This window comes from Mandrillus leucophaeus, unplaced genomic scaffold, assembly GCF_000951045.1.
Source record: "Mandrillus leucophaeus isolate KB7577 unplaced genomic scaffold, Mleu.le_1.0 Scaffold652, whole genome shotgun sequence".
Lineage (NCBI taxonomy): Eukaryota > Metazoa > Chordata > Mammalia > Primates > Cercopithecidae > Mandrillus > Mandrillus leucophaeus.
In genome coordinates, this window is record NW_012107053.1 from 1,238,983 (window position 1) to 1,256,195 (window position 17,213).

At 36.7% G+C, this 17,213-nt stretch overlaps 1 protein-coding gene across 1 annotated transcript in view; it reads left to right on the forward strand.

Moving 5' to 3' along the window:
- Positions 1-17,213, forward strand: part of LOC105554647 (cytochrome b5 reductase 4) — a 101,233-nt gene that overhangs the window by 22,767 nt on the left and 61,253 nt on the right. Inside the window, exon 3 of the mRNA XM_012001201.1 lies at positions 13,487-13,587. Coding sequence (XP_011856591.1) covers positions 13,487-13,587 — 101 coding nt within the window. The remainder of the gene's footprint in view (positions 1-13,486; positions 13,588-17,213) is intronic.

Consider the following 17,213-nt stretch of genomic DNA (forward strand, 5'->3'; position numbering starts at 1 on the left):
ATACTTGTGTAATATTGATATAAGTTGTAAATCTGATATAATTATTGTAAATGTGGCTATTGCTAATGACTTCTAGTCTGCCTAGGAGAAGTTTATAAGTTTTTTTCAGAACATTTGAGTGTAACTGATTGCTTAGATTGCTGATTAATTTTTTATGCTTTTACTGGTCAATTTCCTTTCAGTTAAATGTCAAGGCTCTTTTTCATAGTGCTAATAATGTCGCATAAGATGATCTTTGATAATTATGCCTAGTCTTCTGAAGTGCTTAGAGACCTTTATCACATTCTATTTATTAAGGAGGTAGCTATTTAAAAATATTTTTCCTCCTGCATTGGCATCAGTGTTGGACTGGTCTATTCTCACTAAGAAGACTCCTACAGTTATCTGCAAATAAATGTCCTGGGAGCTGTTTAGGAATGGGTGGTGGTGGTAGGAGGTGGATCATAATGTTTTGACATGTAGACTTTTTGCCTCTTGTTTTTAGTTTCTTCCCCTTCCTCACTTCAAGTATGTCTGTTCCCCTGAGTGTAATGTCTCTCTGGTTTATCTTCTCCAGACAGCACACCTACACTTCTCACAGGGTTGGGTAGGAGGGTTGTTGCTTGGTTATATGGGATATGCCAGAGAGGATTTGGGGATTATACTACCTTTTTTTTCTTTCTTTCTTTTTCTCTTTCTTTCTTTTTTTCTTTAGAAATAGGGTCTTGCTCTGTTACCCAGGCTGGAATGCAGTGATACAGTACTAGCTCACTGCAGCCTCAAACTCCTGAGGTCAAGTGATCTTCCCGCCTCAGCTTCCTGAGTAGCTGGGACTACAGGTGCATGCCACCATGCCTGGCCAATTTTTAAATTTTTTGTAGAGAGAGTGTCTTGCTTTGTTGCCCAGGATAGTCTCGAATTTGTGTCCTCAAGCAGTCCGCCACTCCTTAGTCTCCCTGAGTGCTGGGATTACCAGGTGTGAGCCATAACACCCAGCCTCATACTGCTTCTTATATTGAATTTGATACCTTCCTACACTATGACTTTCAGAACTACCTGGAATCTCTAATTCCTGTACCTTTTGGGGTTCTGTTGAACAAATTGGTTTTTATAGGAGTTCCTCTCCACCTTATACATAAGCTTCATTTTCATCTTTGTTCATTCTTCTAAGTATGTTATTACTCATCCATTTGGTTTGCAGGCTTCCAGAACTTAGTTGCTATATCTCTTCTGATTTCTGTAGCTCTGTGATTTTACATCTTATTTATCATTTACAATCATTTCAGAAAGTTTTCAGGCGTGTGGGAAACAAATTAATGCTTTTAATTCAGATTCCCTACATTCTCTATTGTCCTAACAGCTTTTAAGCCTTTCTAGTTACCATTCTTGAATATACTGAGACCACATTTACTTTAAATTATTATAAAATCAATTTATCTTTCATTAATTTATTTTCCATTTGTCTTCATTGAAGTTGGCAAGTTTTATTGCCAAGTGTTCTAAAATAATATGCAGGGTTTCAATGGTTATAGTTGATTATCTCCTATTAGACCAAGACTCCAGGAAATGCCAACTATAAACTCAGACAAAATATTTTAAAATCCTCTCTAAAGATGCTGGTGAACAACCAAAATCAGACAGAAACTAGAGGGTAACAGTTATCTATATTTAGAAGAAGGGATGTCACTGTGTGAGTTTCCCATTTTTTATGGCATTGAACTTGAGGTTATGTGTGTGTTGGTGCTGTGAAGGTGAAAACTCAGGTGGAGACTCAAAGTTTACTGGCTTGAATAACTAGATGTCAGAAGTTGGGGCATCTGCAGTAACTGGAAAATGAGGGAGAAATCCAGAAAAAAATTCAGAGAAGGGTATAAACTGTATAAATCTTGTATACGGGACAGATTCTAAGCTACCTGAAGGTTAAAAACATTGAACAGAGGTTTCATTTTTCACCCCAGCAAAGGGTAAACAGTTTGGAGTTGTGTCCAGTCAAGTTAATTGCCTACTAAAACAGTCAATAATCTTTGCAGGAATATTACAGAATCCAAAGTTTCTACAACATATTTATAGGGTCAGAATATAATCCAAAGTTACCAGATGTACTCAAGAGAGAAGGCAGTTATTGGAGTCTGACTCTGAGATGATCCAGATGTTGAACTTAGTTCGCAAGTATTTTAAAGCACTATTTATAACTGTGCTAACTAAGTTAAAGAATATATGATATAGGCCCAGTGCGGTGGCTCATGCCAATAATCCCAGCACTTTGGGAGCCTGAGACGGGCAGATCACGAGGTCAGGAGATAGAGACCATCCTGGCTAACATGTTAAAACCCCGTCTCTACTAAAAATAACAAAAAAATTAGCGGGGCATGGTGGCCCACGCCTGTAGTTCCAGCTACTTGGGAGGCTGAGGCAGGATAATCACTTGAGCCTGAGAGGCGGAAGTTGCAGTGAGCCGAGATCGCGCCACTGCACTCCAGGCTGGGCGACAGAGTGACACTCCATCTCAAAAAACAAACAAAAGAATATATGGATATAATGAATAAAAAATAGAAACTCTCAGAAGAATGGAAACTAAAAAATAGAAATCTAGAATTGAAAAATATATGAAGTAACATATTTGTTGAATGATCTTAGTAGCAGATTGGAGGTAACATAGAAAAGACTTAATGAACTTGCGGACAGATGAATGGAACAGAGAGGAAAATTATCAGAAATAAAATGAACAGGGACTAAGGTGCCTATCAGACAAAATAAAAATGTTTAATAAATGTGTCATTGGAATTCTGGAAGGAGAGGAATTAAAGAATGGGGCAGAAAAATATTTGAATAAATAGTGGCCATATATTTTACAAATTTAGTGAGAGACATAAATTGTAAATTCAGAGGCTTAGCAAATCTAAACATAATCAATACAAAGAAAATAACATCTAGGCACATCCTATTTAAAAGTGCTAAAAGCTAACAAATTAGGAGAAAATCTTGAAAACTGCCAGTGAAAACACAGTAGGAAATAGTAAAAACGACTGCTGAAGAAAAAGTAACAGCATCAACCCTGAATTCTATACCTGTACGGAGACAGAATTCTTTAAGGATAAAGATGAAGTAAAGACTTTTTCAGATAAACCAAAACTGGAAATTTATTACCTGTAGACCTACTATATAAGAGATGCTAAAAGAAGTTCATCAGGTTGAAAGGTAGTGATAACAGATAGAAGTTCAGATATTTAGGAGGTGGTAAATATGTGAGTAAGAGAAAATACTACTTTTTGTCCTCTTCATTTTATAAAAATACATATATAAAAATACATGACTGTGAATGTTGTAACATTGTATTGTGGAGTTAAAGGATAGGAGTTAGAGAGCAGTAAATGGTTCTTACATTACATGGGAAGGCATACAATATTAACTCTTAAGTAAGCAGGTAGAAGTTGAGGATATATACTACAGTTCCTAGAACAATCACTTAAAAAGGAATTTAAAGAGGAAGGCCAAAAAGCCAATCGATTAAATGAAATTCTAAAAAAAGATTGGTTAACCCAAAAGAAGGCAGGGAAAGAGAAACCGAGACATATGACAGAAAACTTGGGGCTGGGAGGGAGATTAGTAAAATATCCCACATTAATAATTAAGTGTAAATGAATCAAGCACTCCAATTAAAACTATTATAAATGATAGTTTATAATTATATATAATGTAATTATAATGATTATTGATAATTATCTTAATTATAGATAAGATAGAGGTTATCTCTTTGTGTGCACCCATGTGTAGATGTATTATGAAGACCTGATTACATGATGTCTATAAGAGATATACTTTAAAAACACAAATAGGCTAAAAGTAAATGTTTGGGAAAAAGTATGCTATCCAGCTAGTAAGTTTTTTTATTGGTTGGACTATATTAATATTTGATAAAAAGGATTATGAGGCAAAGAATCTTACCAGAGATAAAGACATTTTAAAATGATGAAAAGGGTCATTTAATTAGGAAAACTGTTTATGCCTGTGATAGCAAAGATTGAAAAGGAATGAAGCTAACATTGATAGAATTGAGGGATAGAATTAAAATCCTCAACCACAGTTGCGTATTTTAACACCTTTCCTCAGCAGTTGACAGGAAGTAATTACAGTAAGATGCAATTTCTTTACTGAACACAAGATGGCAAAGTAGTCACAGTAGTTGTAACAATCGACCTGTGTATTTGAATACAGTGAAATATGCCATAATTTTATCATGTGAACACATCTTTTCCCCTCATTTATTTTATAGACAGGAAATGAACAGTGGTGAATAATTGGAAGAATGCTACAGTATACTGGCATAATATTTGGTACATACATGATAGGCATTAAATGAATTTTTGTTGAATGAATATAATGGGCTTTTGGAGTTAAATATTTGTTTGAATTTCAAAACCCAAAATTATCTTTTAATCTTATTACAGAAATACTACTTTTACTTACAGCAGTGGTTCTCAAACTTTTTGGTCTTAAAATGTCTTTACTCTTAAAAATTGTTGAAGACTCCAAAGGACTATTGTTTATGGCATATCTATTGATGTTTATCTTTCAAAAATTAAGAAATGTAAAGAATTTTTTAAAATAATTTTATGAATAGTGAGCCCACTATGTTATAAATAGTACCTATGTTTATGAAAAACAGAAAAGCAACATTGTTTTACATTTTGGCAAATATCTTTAATGTGTGGCTTTATAGATGGCGACTATATTCTCATGGCATGTTCGATATTCTATCTTATTTGTCATGTAGTATCTTGAAAATGCTACACTTGTGAAAGAATGAGAATAGAAAAAGACAAATAATATCTTAGTATTACTATGAAGAATTTTTGACCTTGAGCCACCAAAAAGGTCTTAAACTCCCTCAGGAGTCCCTAGATCATATTTTGAGACTCTCTGACTTACAGAAGTAAACAAAGAAGAAATGAAAAAGTATTAATTAGTGGATGTGTGGCCTGAACCATGGTGATACAGTTCACTCCTTATTGGTGAGCTGTTATGGTTCACATGTATGGTTACCTAACCTGAAAATTTGTGGGAACTTCATCTAGAAGATAGATTAGTAGTTATAAAATGCTGCTTTAGTCTTACATTGTGCTGCCTTTAACCAAACCCTATCATGTAGAGCTGGGTGTGAGATTAAGTTGGAGCATGCTGTAATCCAGTTCTGAATTCGGTCTTCTGAGCTATTTGTGATGTGGTGATTCAGGTTCTATAGATGGCTTTTCTTCTCTGTGGAGAGTTGGAATAGTGACTAAAAAAGAGCTGTCTGAATTTGGAAGCTCTGTTTGTTGCTGGTAAGAATGGGAAACAGTCTGGCAGTGCCCGAAAAGGTTAAATATAGAATACTGTGTGACCCACCAAATTTACTTTTAGTTAAATATACTCAAGAGAAACGAAAATGTAAGTCCACACAAAAGCTTGTACATGAACATTAATAGCAACATTCTTCATGATAGCCAAAAGCTGTGCCTTAGTTCATTTTCTGCTGCTTATAACAGAATACCTGAAACTGGGTAATTTGTAAAGACAAGGAATTTATTTCTTACAGTTACAGAGGCTGAGAAGTCCAGGGTCAACAGGCCACATCTTGTGATAGCCTTCTTGCTGGTGAGGACTCCGTGCAGAATCCTGATGCAGTATAGGGCATCCTATGGTAACGGGGCTCAGCATGCAAGCTCAGGTCTCTCTTCCTCTTTCATAAAGCCACCAGTCCTACTTCCATGAACCCACTAATCCATTAATTCATGAATCTGCCCTCATGACCCAATCACTTAAAGGCCCTGCCATTCAGTACTGCCACATTGGGGATTAAATTTCCACATAAACTTTAGAGGGGACAAATATTTAAACAATAGCAAAGTGGAACCAGCCCAAATGCTCATCCACTGATAAATAGATAAATAAAATGTGGTATATCCATGGAAGAAATACTATCCATCCAGAAAAAGAAAAAATACTGATACATGCAACATTATGGTTGAACCTTGAAGGCACTATGCTAATTAAAAGAAGTTAGTCACAAAGGCCACATATTGTATGATCCCATTTATATGAAATTTCCAGAATATGCAAATCTATAGAGACAGAAGGTAGACTAGTGGTTACCTAGGGTTAGGGAGGATGAGAGTAATGCCACCTGAGGAATGTTTCTGTGTACTGTTAAATTGTAATATCTGCTATGTGATTAGTATTCCCTTTATAAGGACTCATAATTCTTCACAATATCAAGAGTTACTCCCTTTTAAAGAACTAAGGAGCTAACGAGTCTTCTTTGTCTGTTTTATTTCTAATAATTTTTAAAATTAGATAATGATACCACTGTTACTAGTGTCTCTGTTGGCCTTGGCTGTTAGGAAGTTCAGGACTATATTAAATGCTCACAGTAACACTGTTAGTGAGGTTAGACAATTGGTATCCTTTCTTTTCTAATACACATTTTGTTGTGGGTTTTTAAAGTTTTTACACACACACTTTCACATTTAAGTATTTTATTGTAGGATGCCCACAGTCTTTATCAGAGGCAATTGGAGTTAAATTAAGAACAAATAAATATAAAATGCACAAATGAAAAACGATAGGCAGTGTTTTTCAAGAGAGAAGGAATTTTTTCTGTATAAAAAGGCAGTATTCGTTTCTACGTATAAAAATGATAGCCTTGAACTGAGCTTTTAAAAAAAGTGGTGAGCTACTAGGCACTGGATCTGTTCAAGCAGATGCTGGATGATGCTCTGCCTGTAAGATACTATAGAGATAAAGCCTGTACTGGATGAGGCTAAAAATTGCCTTAAAGTTCCCCTAGTCTTTAAGACTATCATTCTGTGATTTTGAAGTATACATTTCTGACAATACAAAGTACTAAATGGTAATTTTAAAATGGGTAATTTTTATTCAGATAACTTGTTTGAGAGCTCAGAGTTCCAGATATAACACAAAAGAGGTAATTTAGTATGAAAAAAATATTAAGAACAGGTACTATGAATACATTGCCTAGGGAAACTCAGTGTAATTTTTGTTCTGAATATGTGTTTTAAATTGTGCTGCGTCTCTGCTATGATGAATTAGCTATACAGCGTACCCCTAATATTGCTAGGGGGTTTAAAAATGATTTGTTTAAACATTGGAGTATACCTTCCTAATACAACCGTTGTATTTTACTTTTAATAAGTGGCTCTTCTGAACAGTTCTCAGTCAGTCCTTTTTTCTGTCTGTTCCTGATTAGAGTTTAAAAAACAAAACACACACAAAAAATGTTTCAGCATAAAGAAGGGGATGGGTGGCTGGGTGAATGGATGAATGGATGGATGGATGGATGGATGGATGGATGGATGGATGGATGGATGGATAGATAGGTAGTCTCCCGAAATCCCCCCTTTGCCACTGAAGATCACCCATGTCAGTGATCTAAAAATACCAGTTGGATTGTGACCAGGAGTCCTTAGTTACAGTCCAGTTTTGCACCATGGGGGATTGGTGTTTCATGAATCTGTTTAAGCCCATTTTTGCTCTTAATGTTATTATTAGGATAGGTTTTGCAGAACTCACTAATAACCTAGTATCAATTTGAGATTATATCTGTTGGCCCATAATTATTATTAATTTATATTTAATGAGTAATTGGATGCTCAGATCTGCCAGACCAGAGCAATTAGAGATGTGGGAATAAGTTAAAGTTGTGTCATTGGGAAATTTTAGATGGTTTCAAAATTAGTTTCTAAAAACCAGGTGGAACTCATAGAAGGCTAGAACCTTGCATATGAGAGATTTGATTTCTAAAAGCCATGTATGGTACAAATAGAGTACAGGCATACCTTCTTTTGTTGTGCTTCACTTTATTGTACCTTGCAGGTAATGGATTTTTTTACAAATTGAAGATTTGTGGCAACTCTGTGTCTAACAAGTTTTTGGCACCATTTTCCCAAGAGCCTGTGCTCACTTCATGTCTCTGTGTCACACTTTGATAGTTCTTGCAAACTTTTTCATTATTATTGTATCTCTTACGATAATCTGTGATCAGTGATCTTGATGTTACCATTGTAATAGTTTTGGAGTGCCACAAACTGAGCCCATATGAGATGGTAAACTGAACGGACAAATGTGTATGTTCTCATTACTTCCCCGACTGACAATTCCTGTCTCTCCCTCTCCTTGGGCCACTCCATTCCCTGAGACCCAACAATATTGAAATTAGGGCAATTAATATCCCTACATTGGCCTCTGAGTGTTCAAGTGAAGGAAGTGTTGTATATCTCTCACTTCAAATAAAAAACGAGGAATGATTAAGTTTAGTGAGAAAGGCATGTTGAAAGCCGAAAAAGGCTGAAAGCTACACCACTAGTGCCACACAGTTAGCTGAGCTGCGAATGCAAAGGAAAAGTTATTGAAGGAAATTAAAAGTGCTATCCCAGTAAGCATATGAATGATACAAGAAAGCAAAACAGCCTTGTTGGTGATATGGAGAAAGCTTTAGTGGTGTGGATAGGTTAAACCAGCCACAACTCTCTTAAGCCAAAACCTGATTTAGAGCAGAATACTAACTGTCTTCAATTCTAGGAAGGCTGAGAGAGGTGAGGAAGCTGTGGAAGAAAAGTTAGAAGCTAGCAAAGGTTGGTTCATGAGGTTTAAGGAAATAAGCCACCTTCATAACATAAAAGTGCAATGTGAAGCATCGAGTGCTGATGTGGAAGCTGCTGCAAGTTATCTAGAAGATCTAGCTAAGATCAGTGATATAGGTGAATACACGAAACAACACATTTTCCATGTAGATTAGTCTTCTGTTGGCTGAAGATGCCACGTAGGAATTTCACAGCTGGAGAGGGATACCTGGCTTCAAAGCTTCAAAGGACAGTCTTGACTCTCTGTTAAGGCCTAGTGCAGCTGGTGACTTGAAGTCAGTGTCCATTTACCATTCCAAGAATCCTAGGGCCCTAAAGAATTATGCTAAGTCTACCCTGCCTGTGCTCTATAAATGGGACAACAAAGCTTGGATGACAGTACATCAGTGTTTATAGCATGGTTTACTGAATATTTTAAGCTCAGAGTTGAGACCTACTGCTCATTAAAAAAGATTCTTTTCAAATTATTACTCATTGACAAAGCAACTGGTCACCCAAGAGGTCTGATAGCAGTGTACATCATGCCTTCTCTATTAAGTTGTTCTTGCATTGCTGTAAATAAATACCTGAGACTAGGTATATATAAAGAAAAAAAGTTTAATTGGCTCATGGTTCTGCAAGCTGTACAGGAAACAGTGCTGGCATCGGCTTCTTGGGGAAGTCTTAGAGAGCTTTAACTCATGACAGAAGGCAAAGCAGGAGCAGGCACATCACATAGCAAAAGCAGAAGCAAGAAAAAGAAAGAGGAGGGGTGGAGGTGCCACACACTTTTAAATGACCAGATTTGTGAGAACTATCATGAAGACAGCACCAAGCCATGAGATATCTGCCCCCATGATTCAGACACCTTCCACCAGGCCCCACCTTCAGCACTGAGGATTACAATTCAACATGAGATTTGGACTGGGACAGATATACAAACTATATCACCTTCTAACATGGCATCCATCCTGCAGCCCATCAATCAAGGAGTCATCTTGATTTTCAAGTTTTGTTATTTAAAAAACACATTTTATAAGGCTATGACTGCCATAGATAGTGATTCCTCTGATGGATCTGGGAAAAGTAGATTGAAAATCTTCTGGAAAAGATTCACCATTCTGGGCCATTAAGAACATTTGTGATTTATGAGGGGAGGTCAAAGTATCAACATTAATAGGAGTTTGGCGGACGGTGATTCCAACCCCATGGGTAACTTTGAAGGGTTCCTCCTTTAGTGGAGGAAATCACTGTAGATGTGACAGCAGCTAGAGAACTAGAATTAGAAGTGGAGCGCAAAGATGTGACTGAAATTGCTGTGTGATAAAACTTGAATGGTTGAAGAGTAGCTTCTTAGGGATGAGCAAAGGTCGTGGTTCTTGAAATGGAATCTATTCCTGTTGGAAGATACTGTGAACATTGTTGAAATGACAACAGAGGATTTAGAATATTACATGCACTTAGTTGGTAAAACAACAGCAGGGTTTGAGAGGATTGACGTCAGTTTTGGAAGCAGTTCTACTGTGAGTAAAATGCTATCAGACAACATTGCATGCTACAGATAAATCTCTCATGAAAGGTCGAGTTGAATGGCCAGCTTTACTGCTGACTTATTTTAAGAAATTGCCACCACCACCTCAGCCTTAAGTACCCAACGTGTTGATCAGTCAGCAGCCATCAACATCAAGGCAAGACCCTTCACCAGCAAACTGTTTAACTCACTTAAGGCTCATACGATATTAGCATTTTTATCAAAGTATATTTAATAAAGGTATGTACATTTGTGTCTTAGACATAATGTTATTACACACTTAATAGACAACAATGTAGCATAAACATCTGTTATTTATTTTAGAGACAGGGCCTCACTGTTTTTCTGGCTGGAGTGCAGTGGCATGATCATGGCTAACTGCAACCTCACACTTCTGTGTTCAAGCTATCCGCCCACCTCAGCCTCACGAGTAGCAGGGGTACTACAGGCACACTCCACCATGCCTGGCTAATTTTTTTTTTTTTTTTTTTTGGTAGAGACAGGATCTCACTAGGTTGCCCAGACTGGTCTCGAACTCCTAGCATCAAGCAATCCTCCTGCCTTGACCTCCCAAACTACTGGGATTACAAGCATAAGCCACCATGCCTGGCCTAAACATAACTTTCATATGCTCTGGGAAACCAAAACATGAGTGTAGCTTGCTTTGTTTGCTTTACTGCAGTGGTCTGGAACCAAACCTGCAATATCTCTGAGGTACACCTATATAATAAAGCATGAAGAAAAAGCATAAAGTTTGTTTTTTTGTGTGTTTGTATTTCTCTGCCACATCCAGGGGTCTAAGTTTTTAGTTGTTCGGAAATACTTCTGAAAAGGAAAAATGGGAGATAAGAAGGAAGGAGAGAAAGAGCAAAGAAGAGGCTCTGAATCAAAAGAAGTGCACCTGTTCTGTTTTGGGACTAGGTTTAAGTTTCATAATTAGCAAATTACTAACACAGCTGAGTGCTTTTTGATCTAATGCATCTTGGACTGAGACACTATTTAACAGTGTTAATTCCTTGTAGTAAGGGATAGACATTCCTAGCTTTTTTCATCTGGAAAGGATGGGATGCTCCTCACATCCACAGAGTGATCCTAGCCCCTATCAGAAAGAAAGACAAGACTGTGACAGTGTAAGGGTCAATGTAAAGGGCTAGCAGGTTAGCAGAGAACATGTATGGAATGTTTTAGGCTTTATGTGCTCATCATGGATAGCTGTTTAAGCTGCCGGAAAAGCTGGTTGCTGAAACTCATGAAATTCCATCACAAATGATCATGGGTTGTAGATTTCTTGTTCTTGAGAAACTGTAGCAGCTCCAGTCAGGAATTGATTATAGAGAAAGCTTGGAACTCTTGTTTGGGAGGCATCCTCTGTCTTAAAAAGCCTATTGGGAATAATTCAGATCCTAATCATTACCACTCACATTTTTGGTCTCTGGATTTTGGAGCATTAAACAATGGGAAAAAATTCTTCTAAATCTTGTGGGACTCTAGGCATATGGGGAAGGAAAAAGGAGGGAGCTTAACTAGTTTTGTTCAGACTTACTTGGAATGCTGCTGAATCAACCCAAATGTCCATCAGTGACAGACTGGATTAAGAAAATGTGGCACATATACACCATGGAATACTATGCAACCATAAAAAAGGATGAGTTCGTGTCCTCTGTAGGGACATGGATGCAGCTGGAAACCATCATTCTCAGCAAACTATCACAAGAACAGAAAACCAAACACCGCATGTTCTCACTCATAGGTGGGAACTGAACAATGAGATCACTTGGACTCCGGAAGGGGAACATCACACACTGGGGCCTATCATGGGGAGGGGGGAGGGGGAAGGGATTGCATTGGGAGTTATACCTGATGTAAATGACGAGTTGATGGGTGCTGACGAGTTGATGGGTGCAGCACAGCAACATGGCACAAGTATACATATGTCACAAACCTGCACGTTATGCACATGTACCCTAGAACTTAAAGTATAATAATAATAATAAATAAAAATAAATAAATAAATAAATAAACAAAAAAATAAACAAAAAAAGGAATTCTGTGGATTTACTTCCTTTTGTGCTTACCTTTAAGAGATTTTATAGAGAAATCTGGACTGATTGGTTATTTTCTAAAATATCGCTGGTCAAAAAACTGCAGTACTTTTCTTGGGTCTGAAATCCAACCCCTTCTTTTCTTTCAAGATTGTTGTATAGGATGAACATTTTAAGTTATCTGAGGTTATTTAAATTCATGAAAGTCATCATATAAAGAGGAAATAGTCCTGGATATTTTTTTAAAAACCAGTTGTTCTTACTGCACTTTTGTGATGTCTTTAGGGCTAGATTTGTCTAGTATCTATCTAGTTTTGAAGAATGAAAAAGCAACTTCCTTGGGAGAGCTATGCATTGAGATATTTTGTATTTGTTGTTCCCTTTTCCTCTTTCTTAAAACATAAAAATAAATAACAGTTGAATAGATGAAATAAATACTTGGAGAAGACAAAAAGATTAAAATCTGAATAATAATCTTTGAGAAGAGTTGGGCTTCCTTTTCACAAAGCTTGCCTAAGTGGTCACCATTGCTTAACCTTTGCTGAGATGATCAGAAACATGGATTAGAGCTTGATTCTTTTTTCATCAGATTCTTCTACCAGGGCAATAGTGGAAATGTTATGACTATATAGTAGTTACTTTTTTTTCTCTCTCTCTCTGCATGTGTGTGTGTGTACTTTCAAAGATTGTATACACGGTATTTCATTTCTTTGTGTTGGGAGGCAATTTTCTTTTGCATTTCTGCACGTCTTGTGAGCAGAGGCACTGTCTTTTTGGACAATCTTTTAAAGGATATTTGCATTGTGAACAACCTTGAATGTTACTGTCTCCCTCTAGAACAAAGCACAGATTTGCTTACTCTTCTGTATAGTAAATATCTCCCTCAGGAACAAGGGCAGGCATGCTTATAAAAGATTCAAGTTTCCTGAGCTCAAGAGTTCCTCTCCTGTAATGCAGCACATTGAGTGTGCAGGTGTTATCTGGCCCTCTTCACATAGCACTCTTGGGAATTTGGGTTCAGTGAACTGACACAAATGCTTATATTCTGACTACTGCTATTGATGTGGGTGCTAAACTCTTCTTTGTCTCCGACCTAGGAGTCTCTTGTTATCTGCTAGGACCCATGAAAGTGGCAGGTTAAGTTGTTTGCTTGCAAATATGATGAAATCTCAGATCCTTTACAGTTAGTTCTTGATACTTTGAAATAACAGTGATTAATTAAATGGAATGTATTTGGAAAGATTCATTGAAACTTTTAAGTTTTACAATTTTTGAGAAGTTCATTTAGGATATTTTTTCTGCTTGCTTTGATATAGGTTTCGTTTATAATGTCAGCCCTTATATGGAGTATCATCCTGGTGGAGAAGATGAACTAATGAGAGCAGCAGGATCAGATGGTACTGAACTTTTTGATCAGGTAAGGTGTGCTGAAAGTAACCAAAGTATTCCAGTGGAAGAGTACTCTTAGATTTATCAGTGTGACATTTGTAGAAAGAAAGAAAATAGTTGCATAAAATCCAGATGTATTGGCTTGAATTTTGAAGTGTGGGAAGATGCTCACAAGTAGCCGCTGTTCATTTAATTTGCCCTTTGAGTTGTTAAAATTTTGGAGATATTTCAAATCTGTGTCTAGGGGTCTTAAGTGTTTGTTGCCTCCTTTGTTGGTAAGTGTTTATTCAGTCTTGATTAGTTTTGATAATGATTGGCTTATGGGAGGTAGTGACAATTGGAAGAAGGAACATTGGGATTTGCTGCTAACTTGCTGAATCACTTTAAACAAGTAACTTGGCTTCTTTTCTCTTAGTCCTTTGTCACCTAGGAATTGCTGTATATTCAGCCTACTGCTCTATAGTGCATTTGCATGTCATGTAGAAAGTTAGCTGAGGATGATTAATGAATAGAAACTTATTTTTCCTAGCATGATGGCAGAGATTCTGAATAGGTTATCTCAAAAGATATTTAAATTAGTCACTTTTCCCCTTATATTTACTAAAAACTAGCATTAGCTCTTAAACTATTTAAAAGTTATACAGAATGTTGATTACTATCAGTTTGCTGAACTGTTATTCTGAGACAATAGTCTTTAGAAAGATGGAAATTTGCCTGTCTCATATATGCTCTATTTTATATTTTAATGATGATTAACCATGTTGTAATGTTGGATTTTTATCATTCAAGATAAGATGAATCAGGTTGGGTTATATTATAGCTGTTTTTTTGATAAAATATAATTTAATTTCTGTTCTTCCTATTTTCTCGTCCATTTTAGGATTTGGGTTTTGACCATGTTGCCAGAAATAGAATTTGTTTTATATAGTTGACCTTTGAACAATACAGGGATTAGGGGTGCCAACACCCTCACTCTCCCACGCAGTAGAAAATTCATGTATAAGTTTTGACTTCCCAAAAACTTAACTACTAACAGCCTACTGTTGACCAGAAGCTCTACTTATAACATAAACAGTCAATTAACATATATATGTATTTTATGTGCATTATATACTATATTCTTACAATAAAGTGAGCTAGAGAAAAGAAAATGCTATTAAGAAAATCATAAGAGAAAATACATTTACTATTCTTTAAGTGGAAGTGGATCATCATAAAGGTCTTCATCCTCATCTTCATCTTGAGTAGGCTGAGGAGGAGGAGGAGAAATAGGGAGGGTTGGTCTTTCTGTCGAAGTGTCAAAGGTAGAAGAAAACCTATATATAGATGGACTCGGTAGCAGTTCAAACCTGTGTTGTTCAAGGGCCCATTGTGTTTGAGAGCACTTAGGTGCATTTGCTTAAATGGCAGGATCTCATTTGCTGTTAACGTTCTTCCTGGGTTGGAGAAGAGTCATGTTTACGCATTGGTCATAACAGCATTCTCTTTGGAAGGTTTTTATTGCTGTTTTAAAGCAAGTTCCCATTGTCATTTGGTATTTGCTTTCTGTCTGTCTGCCTGCCTGCTGTCTATCTGTGTATCTATGAGACAGAGTCTCACTCTGTCCCCTAGGCTGGAGTGCAGTGGCATGATCTCGGATCACTGCAACCTGCGCCTCCCAGGTTCAAGCAGTTCTCCTGTCTCAGCCTCCCGAGTAGCTGAGATTACAGGAGTGTGCCACCACGCCTGACTAATTTTTGTTTTTTTAGTAGAGATGGGGTTTCACCATGTTGACCAGGCTGGTCTTGAACTCTTGGCCTCAAGTACTCTGCCTGCCTCAGCTGCCCAAAGTGCTGGGATTATAGGTGTGAGCCACCGTGCCTGGCCTGGTTTTTGTTATCTAGCAATGCAAGCCAAATAGAAAGGTTTAGGAACATTTGCCTAAAAACTTATCTGCTATACTTTTCCCTTGAATCTGCCTTGTAACCTCCTAATGTTGAATGTACTGTGCCACAAGAAGAATTTCCAATAAAGTCTAGTGTTATTTCTGTTCCTGAGTGTTATGAGGTTATGTAGACCTTATTTAAGGAAAGCTTGTTTTGGAGAATTCACAGGAAGTACTATATTGTTAAGTTTTCTAGTATTTAAAACAATATTTACTAGATTGCTAGATTCAAAACAATTAGATTGCATTCTTCTTGGCTTTGATAAGACCAGTGATGTTTAATTATTTATGACTTGCTCACCACAGAAGTAAACTAGCAATTGTAGTGACACTTGCATTTTTCAATATGAGAATTTACTTGTGTCAGTATTTTAGCTGCACAAATAGTAAGTAATTTCCTTATTGTCCTATTTCTGTTTTTATCCCACTGCTGACCTCTTATCTTGCATTTCCAAATACCTGATAGGCAATTTGATGCCCTGTACTTCAACTCCTTATGCCCTCAAGTAATATCAAGTCATTTTCTTTCTTCTTTTTCCTTCTGTTTCCTGTTTCTTGTAATAGGGACTTGAAGCCCCTGAGAAATCTTTTTCATCTCTCCTTGTGCCCCAGTGTCCGATCACTGGCCAAATCCTATGATCTGTCTTTAAACATTGCACCTTTTTCTCCCTTCCCACTGCCTTAGTTCACCCTCTGTAGCCATATTATTTTAATACTGTGTTGATATCTTTACCTTCAGTACCAATTTAGGTAACATGACAGTTAGATTAGATTTCTTAAAGACAATTGTCTTAGCACCTTGCTCTGCAACTGTCAGTGGCTCACCACTGACAGGGAAGTAAATTTACACTCGTTAGCCTGGCATTTGAGATCCTAAAAGAATATATCAGGGTAAATATTCCCAACATGCATCTTGTTTTGCACCCTTCCCTGCCTCTGATAATCTATCATTCTATTCTCTACGTCAATGACATCAAATTTTGTAGCTCCTATGAGTGAGAACATGCAGTATTTGTCTTTCTGTGTCTGTGTATTTCACTTAATGTAATGATCTCCAGTTCCTTTCATGTTTCTGCTAGTGACATAATTTCATTATTTTTTATGGCCAAATAGTATTCCATTGTATGCATATAGTATAACATATTTTCTTTATTTATACATTCCTTGTTTGTGGACACTTAGGTGGATTCCATATCTTTGCTATTGTGAATGGTGCTGCAATAAATATGCAAATGCAAGTATCTCTGATGTAATTATTTATTTTACTTTGATAGATACCCAGTAGTGGGATTGCTGGATTACATGGTAGTTCTATTAATATTTTAGTTTTTTGAGGAATCTCCATGCTGTTTTCCATAATGGTTGTACTAATTTACATTCCCAACAAGAGTATGTGAGTTCCCTTTTCTTTACATCCTTAGCAGCATCTATTATTTCTTGTGTGTTTTCTTTTGTTTTTTTAGTAATACCCATTCTAACTGGGAAAGGATAATATCTAATTATGGTTTTGATTTGCACATCCCTGATAATCAGTGATATTGAGCATTTTTTCATATACTTATCAGCTACTTGTCATCTTTTGAGAATTGTCCATTCGTGTTCTTGGCCCACTTTTTAATGGGATTAGTTATTTATTTATTTATTTATTTATTTATTTATTATACTTTAAGTTCTAGGGTACATGTGCATAATGTGCAGGTTTGTTACATATGTATACTTGTGCCATGTTG